At 67.2% G+C, this 7412-nt stretch overlaps 1 protein-coding gene across 1 annotated transcript; it reads right to left on the bottom strand.

The window, feature by feature from the left end:
* Positions 1-25: 25 nt before the first annotated feature.
* On the bottom strand, positions 26-7412 carry MNEG_0658 (Sodium/hydrogen exchanger 8; the record flags this gene model as incomplete). The annotated part of the gene is made up of 17 exons (XM_014050879.1): positions 26-133; positions 429-669; positions 920-1055; positions 1260-3308; positions 3540-3756; positions 4001-4105; positions 4250-4406; positions 4578-4700; positions 4937-4988; positions 5102-5147; positions 5307-5416; positions 5607-5700; positions 5864-5958; positions 6162-6345; positions 6610-6773; positions 7020-7142; positions 7370-7412. Coding segments are annotated over 17 exons (4047 nt in total), but the record flags the coding sequence as incomplete, so codon positions are not given.

Raw genomic sequence — 7412 nt, 5'->3', positions numbered from 1 at the left:
CCATGGCTGCGCGGTAGCTCTGCACCGCGCTGTACCTCTCGGGGGCCTCAACCTCGCGGTCCATCAGCCACTGCATCACCGCCACGGTCTCACACGTGATCTCGCCATTGAGGGCACCCCACACGTCAGAGGCCTGGGGGGGAGAGGGGAGGAGAGGGGAGGGGGATTGGTCCAAGGGGGGATCCCGGGTGAGCTTAGGGTCCAGGGCGGGGTGTGCATCACGCATAGGTGGGTGCAGCCGGTTGGCATGTGCTGGCTCAAACCCAACACGAGGTGGTGGCGCGGCAAGCGAGGTCGGGCCACAATGGAGAGGTCAGGAAGGGCCAGCCCTCTGCCCTTGCCCTCGCCGCACCTCCTCCCGCGGCATCTGCCACCACCCCATCTCCCCTGCCCATCCCTGCTCCCCGATCCCCCCCCCCCCAGTGTACCTGCAGCCAGTGTACGTAGGGGCTTGACGTGAGGCCCATGAGGTACTCCATGGCCACCTCCACCCCCAGCAGCAGCACCTTGTTCAGGGGGCGCTGCAGGACGGACGCCAGCAGGCGCAGCGGCGCACCCAGGACGCGGCCAGCACGGCCCAGGCGCGGATGCATCAGCCACACCGAGGCGCGGCGCACCCAGAACAGGCCATAGGTGGCGGTGTTGACGACCCACGTGCTCGTGGCGTCCCTGGGCCAGGCGGTGATAAGGGAGGAGGGAGGGGGGTTGAGCCTGGGTGATGTCCAACGCCTCTGACGCGCATTTCACTAGGTACCAGTGCAGCAGCAGCCGCGTGGGCTCGGCTTCACGCCCTGCCCAACCCCGGGTCCTGCCACCTGCTGCCCTGAGACCGCCCCTGCCCTGCTCCTCCTACCTCAACCGCCCTCCCCTTTCTTGCCCCTTGGCTGTCCCCTCCCCCCCCCCGTCCCTGGTGCCCCACCTCTCGATGATCTCCCAGAGGGCCAGGGGCTTGTAGGGGTCGTCCAGCAGGGTGTCGCAGCCAAAGTCCAGGATGCGCAGGGCGCGCGCTGACAGCAGGCCCTGCATGCGCTTGCCATGGAAGTAGCGCTTCAGGCCTGCAGGCGGTAAAGAGGAGGGTGCGGAGGGAAAAGAGGGGGTGAGTGGACCGGGGGTGTTTGAAGGGCAACGAAACACTGTAGGCAGGGCGCATGTTATTGCTGCTGCAAAGCTGTGGTGGGCGAGCAGCATTTGGACGGCAGGCCCGAGCAACGCCCCACCGGCCACCCCAGAACGCCACACGTCGCCCCCTGATGTCTCACCCGACACCAGCCAGGTGCGCGCATCCGCCAGCTCCTCCGCGTGGCCGGCGTCTTCGTAGCACTCCGAGGACGGGCGGCCGTCTGCGCCCTTGGCGCCGTTGCCGTCATCGTTTAGGCTGCGCCGCCCCAGCACCGACACTGGCGATGTCGTGCTCAGCGGCGGGGAGCGAGACGGCAGCCCGCCCTCTGCCGCGCCAGCCGGCCGGCTCGAGCGCGCCAGCTTTGACAGCGGCACCGACTGCGCGTGCAGGTTGCCGCGACGCGGCGCACCGCCCGGGCCGGCGGCGCCGCCTGCATACGTTGCGGCGAGGCCGGTTGAGATGCGCCCCAGGGCCGGGGCGATGGGGGCCATGTGGGGGGCGCCGCCGGCGCCGGTGCTGGCCCGCGACAGGGCTGGCAGGGCGCGCGGCAGCGGCTCCCCACTGAGGACGGGCGCCAAGGGGGGAGCCAGGCCGCCGCCCGGCATGCCGACGCTGCGGGTGGCGAGGGAGCGCAGCGACGGCGCCTCGGTCTCGCTCCCGGCCTCTGCCCCCGCAAGGTCACCGGCTGAGCGGCCGCCCGCAGCGCCGCCGCCGTATCCAAACGGCCGCGGCGCGGCGGCGGCAGCTGTTGAAGCGGGGCTGCCGCCCGAGGCGTGTGAGGCGTCGGCACCGCCGTAGGCACTGGCCATGGTGACGCTGCGCGAGGCGAGGCCACGCGAGGGCCGACCCAGGGCGCGCTCTGTGGGGTCGGACGCCAACGCGCCCGACTGCAGCGGCGCCGCAGCAACAGATGCGCGCCCAGCAGCGGCGGCGCCGCCACCATGGCCGCTGCCGCCGCCAGTGGCCAGGGCCCCGCTTACTGAGAGCGCGGTTCGGCCTGAAGGAATGAGTGGGGCGGAGGGGGGAGGCGACAAGGCAGAGGCGCCGGCCGGAGCGGCCGCCGCAGAGGGCAGCCCGCCATCAGCGGAGGCGCCCGGCCCACCGCCCACAAAGTAGGGGCTGGCGCTGCGTGTAGCGAGCCCGCGCAGCAGGGAACCCTTGGGCTTGGCCGCTGCCGCCGCCGCCGCCTGCGCCTGCACCGTCTTGCTGCGCGCGCTGCGCGCCAGCAGTGCAGCGCTGTATGCATCGCCCGCCACACCCGCCTCGCCGTCAGCCGCCGTGGCGACCGCGGCGCCGCCTGCGCCGGTGCCACTTCCGCCCATGCCCCAAGAAGGCAGCGCGGCTGGCGGCGGCACGGCCGGCGGCGGCGCCGCTGAGCCTCCAGCACCGCCTGCCTTGCGTTCTTCGATGCTGGGCCCGCTGCGCCTGCGGTCTGCCCCCTGCCCGCCGAGCCCGAAGCGTGTCTTGCCGGCCAGGGGGCACTCCTGCTGCAGCACGTCGATCTGGTCGGGCCGCGTCTCGCCAAACACGGGCAGCATCTCCATCAGCAGCCCTGGCGGCAGGCTGGGCCGTGTCAGGCTGTCGCGGCTAACTCCGCTGGCGCTCACGCTGGGGGCCTCGCTGGGCTGTGGCGGCGCCGGCGCGGCGGCGCCGCTGCCGATGACGCGCACCGGGATGCCCTCCTGGCGGTAGGGGTGGTGGCCGTGGCCCCCATCTTGGCCCTCGTGCCCACCACCGCCGTCGTCGTCGCTGTGGTGGCCCAGCCCCTCCTCGTGGTGCTCCTCAATCGTCGCGTGGAGGCCGCCGGCACCGGAGCGGAACGGCCAGTGGAAAAGCCCGCCCCCGCCATCAGCTGCGCCGTCGTGAGCCGGCGCGGCGGCGCCGCTCGTGCCATTGAAGGAGGCGGCCTTGCTGAAGGATGGCTGGGCGCCAGCGCCCCGGCCCGCCAGGTCAGCATCAGGCGCCGCTGACGGGGGCTCCCGAGGGGGCGCAAGCCCTAACTTGCGCGCCAGGGTGCCAAAGAGGCCGCCGCGGGCGGCCCCACGGGGAGTTGTGCCCCAGGCGCGCCCGCAGCAAGCCGCCAGGCGGTGCAGCAGAGGGGGGCCCTTGGGGTGCTCCAGGCTCTGCCCGAAGGCTGTGAGCTTCTGTGTGAAGTCGCAGAAGCGCTGGACGTGGGCCCAGTCAACGCCTGGCGGGGGACAAGGTCCGTTTTTGAAGGGTGGTTCTGGTTGTCAGACAAGGCACAATCGGAGCAGTGCTGTGGGTGCAGTACAGCGCGCACCCGCTCGCCGCGGTCTCAATCGGTTGATGCACTGGTGGGTGAGTTGGCGCTGACCACGTGATGCCACTCCCCCAAATACCGTGTTTCACCCTCCGCCTCCAAGTGCCCCTACCCCTTCTCCTCCCGCCCGCCCCTCACCCGTGAGCATCTCCTCCTCCTCAGCCCTGAGCTGCTCTATGGCGGAGGCAGTGTGGTCCGCCAGCGCCGCCACCGCCCTCCTGCGCCGCGCCAGCTGCTTCTCGGGGATTGCGGACAGCCCCGTGACGCGCAGCACCCAGGGCAGGAGGGGTGCGTTGATCAGCAGCGTCAGCAGCACAAAGCCGGCGGTCCAGAACACCAGCTCGCTCTTCACCACCTGGGGCCCGTGAGGGGTGGGATGGCGAAGGATAGTGGGCAAGACGAACGTGGGTGGCTTGCGGGGGGCACATTGCAGGCCGTGGCGTCGTGGAGGCAATGAGGGGAGCTGCGGGTCCTGACGGGCCACCTCGGCCGGGCTGGTCGACGGCGCTGGGTGCCGGCCAAGCAGTCACGCAACCCTTTTTGCTTGCGGCCCCCAAGTTGGTGCGACCTCGCAGCGCCCCGGGGGGGCCCCCTCCCACCAGGTCTGTCTGGTAGGCCACCTCAGTCACCACCGCCTGCCCCATGATCAACGACGCGGCGCCCCTCAGGCCGGCCATGGTCAGGAATGAGCAGTCACGCAGCGTCTGGAAAGAGGAGGGCGGCGGCGACGTGGAGCCACATGGGAGGGCGCATCAATGGTTGTGTTAGGCAAGCTGCGCGTGCGCTTGACGTGCTGGTTGTGCACGAGCTGCTCACGCACGAACGCCTCTCCAACTTGGGTGTCGCACCAGGTCCCCCCTGATGGCCTTGAAGAGGGGCCTGAAGGCCAGCGTCAGCACGAAGCGCATGACCATGAGGATGACGTAGATGATGGGCAGCATCCAGAGGGTGCGCCACAGCTCACGCCGCGTGTACTCGTTCCCCGTGTACAGGTTGAATGAGGACCTGCGGGGAGCACATACGCGCATGCACGTGGTCAGTGATGAGATGGTCGCGAGAGGTGGGAGAGGCCGTTGTGACGCAGGAATGCTGGCGTGGAGGGCTGACAGTGCGCTTCATACCTTGGCAGGCGCTGCGCGAGCGCATCCTGGAGTGCTGCATGTGCCCTGCCCCCACCTGATGAAGAAGTTGACGGTGGCGGCCCCCGCGTAGGCAAAGACCATCGCGTTCACGATGAAGGCCAGGGTCTCCCAGAATCCATCAAAGGTGCCCTCACTCTCGGCCTTGACTGAGATGTCCCTGCAGTGGGGGTTGGGTAGGGGGCAGAGGGGCCGCATATGCTCGCACACACATGCGCATGCCGACTGTGCGAGTGAGTGTGTCAAACCAACCAGCGTTCGGGGAGGCATGCTGCATTGCAGACGCAGCAAAAGCATACATATTCACCCGCATTTGATACACCACGCCATGAATGTGTGTTGCAAAGCCCGGCGCTCATCCAATTTGCTGCATGCAGCCTTGCTGGCCCTGCCCACCACTTGTTCTTGGCAGCGCCATAGAGGCCCATCACCGCCACAGCCACCACGCCTGCACAGGTAAGGGCAAGGGCAAGGGTGAGCGATCCCAACCGCCACGGCTTTGCGGGCTCAACATTCATCAGTGGCTCCTGCAGGCCACAGTACCCCCACGCCGTTGCACACCTGAGCCCTTGCAGGGGCTGCCTGTGATCCAGTATGCCAGGTAGGCCTGGCGGGAAGTGCGCAAGTGGGGTGAGGTGGGGGTGGGCAGGTGGGTGGGGTGAGGTGTCAGCATCAGAATGGCCGGGCCATAACACCAAGCACACAAAGAGAACGCGTGCTAAGAAAGGTCCCTTTATGCACTCACAGCGCAGCCTGCGCGCCTCACCATGGCGAGCGTGAGTGCGACCTCCTGGTCGCGTCCAGCCCCGAAGCGCCTCATCACGCGCAGCATGGCGCGCGTTAACCAGCCAAAGAAGTAACCTAGGAAGAAGCCGACTGAAAAGCGGGGAGCAGGTAGGTGGATGGGTTGAAGGAGGGGTCAGGGCGACGGGATCTACCAGGGTTAGCTTCAAAGGCGTGCGTCCCACACTCAAATTTGCCTACAAGGGGATGAAGGTGATGGCCGTCATCGCAGCTCAGACAGAGGAACGAAACCTGCATCCCCCCAAGGAGGAGCGCGACTCACTGACGCCAAACTGCAGCACCATGAGCACCACGTGGCCCACCACCTCCCCCACAGGCTGCTCGCCAGCCTCAGGGTTTTGGGCATACAAGATGACCTGGGGAGGGTGGGAGCCACACAGCAGGATTTAGGTCCACGGCCACACGTTGACGGACGCTGGTGGAGGTTATACAGGCGGTAGGTTGATACAGTGTTAAAAATCTGCGGCGCTTTGCGCCAACCCTCGCCAGCTGCCAGCCATTCCTGGGGGTCCGACTGACCTGGTGGAAGAAGACTTCAAACAAGGTCAGCCCAGAGGCATCATTGAGCAGCGACTCGCCCTCGAGGATGATGCGCAGGCGCTTGGGGCCACCGCCTGAGGTTGGGGTCAACGCGGGCCACAGGTTAGGCTGCCAGCCACTTGCCGTGTTCATGGCGTGCACTTTCGCAGAGTGGCCTGCACCTGATCAACGTGGCCCCCCACAAGAGACAAACTACCCCCAACAAACCCCTCCTGCTGCATGACCCCCACAGCGACCATGCCGCCCCTCCGGGCCGCCCCCCGCAGCCCCCCCTCACTGGTCTTCATGATGGACACGATGGCGACGGCGTCGGTTGAGGCCACGATGGCCCCAAACATGCAAGCGTGCAGCCAGTTCCAGCCACTGTCCTTGAGGCGCAGCAGGTGGAGCATGATGGGCACCATCAGCGCGCAGCCCGCGCCCACCACCAGGAAGGCCATCGTCACGACCTGGACCATCACCTGGCCGGGAGGTCCCGGATGGAGGGGGGGGGGGTGGGGGGGAGTGTGTCATGAGGCTTGCGCAGTGGGCTGGAGCGTGCTGACAGGTGACGCCAAAGTCTTCCGAACCGACTGCATGCCGGACACATTTCTGCTTCGGACATCCCCCGAACACAGCTAGGGCGTTGCGCACATCCTACAGTACCTTCCCTGCACATCTTTAACCTTCACCACCCAGACACACACCCTCACCACCCAAACACATCGTCTCTGCATCCACCCTACCTTGCGAAACATGTACCAGTCGATCCTCACGGCGGCATCCAGTAGCAGTGGGGGCAGGAAGATGTAGAAAAACAGCTGCCACGGGTTGATGCCCAGCCAGATAGCCAGGGAGTTGCCCAGCTGGCGCAGGTTGAATGGCCATGCCAAGCCCGCGAGTGCAGCGCCTGGGGGAAGGAGGGAGACCTCGGGGTTGCGGGGCCGCAGCGTGGCCAGCCACAGGCATCGGCTGTACTGGCACCCCTGCACGATGTCAGCAGCCTCCAGACTAAGCCCTGCAGCCTGAACATGCTCAACCCCCAGGAGAAGCCTAGGGAGCGTGTCAGCGTGCCCGACGCCTTTCTTGTCGGCTGAGGCGTCGTGCGCGTCATTCACCGTCGCATGTCAGGGTGCTCCTTAACCCGGGCACCCACCTGCCAGAAGCACCATGAGAGACGCCAGCTTGCCATGAAGCATGCAGGCCAGCACCACGGCAAGCCCGCCAAACAGCACCACATCGTAGGAGCTCTCGGGGACGATACACCAGTTGTACGCGTCTGCAACGCATATGCGGCGCGGCTTCAACCAACATCCTTTAGCGTTTGGCTGGTGCCTCATGCCTAGTGCCTGCGCGCCCCCCATGCGGCCGTTGGAGTGCGTAATTGCTGCTCCGCAGGGCGTTTGCTCTGCCGTCTGCTTGCCCAGTTGCTCAGGCCTTGCCAGCCAGCACAGTCACCAGCGCTTGCTAAAACACAACTTCAGCCCTGCTACGTGCAGCGCTCACATGGATTGTCGACACGAGTGAAGTAGTCAACTGTACTGTTCAT

Source organism: Monoraphidium neglectum, assembly GCF_000611645.1.
Source record: "Monoraphidium neglectum strain SAG 48.87 unplaced genomic scaffold scaffold00055, whole genome shotgun sequence".
In the NCBI taxonomy this organism is placed as follows: domain Eukaryota; kingdom Viridiplantae; phylum Chlorophyta; class Chlorophyceae; order Sphaeropleales; family Selenastraceae; genus Monoraphidium; species Monoraphidium neglectum.
The sequence above is the reverse complement of the archived record's forward strand: the minus strand, read 5'-3'. Positions and strand labels throughout refer to the sequence as shown.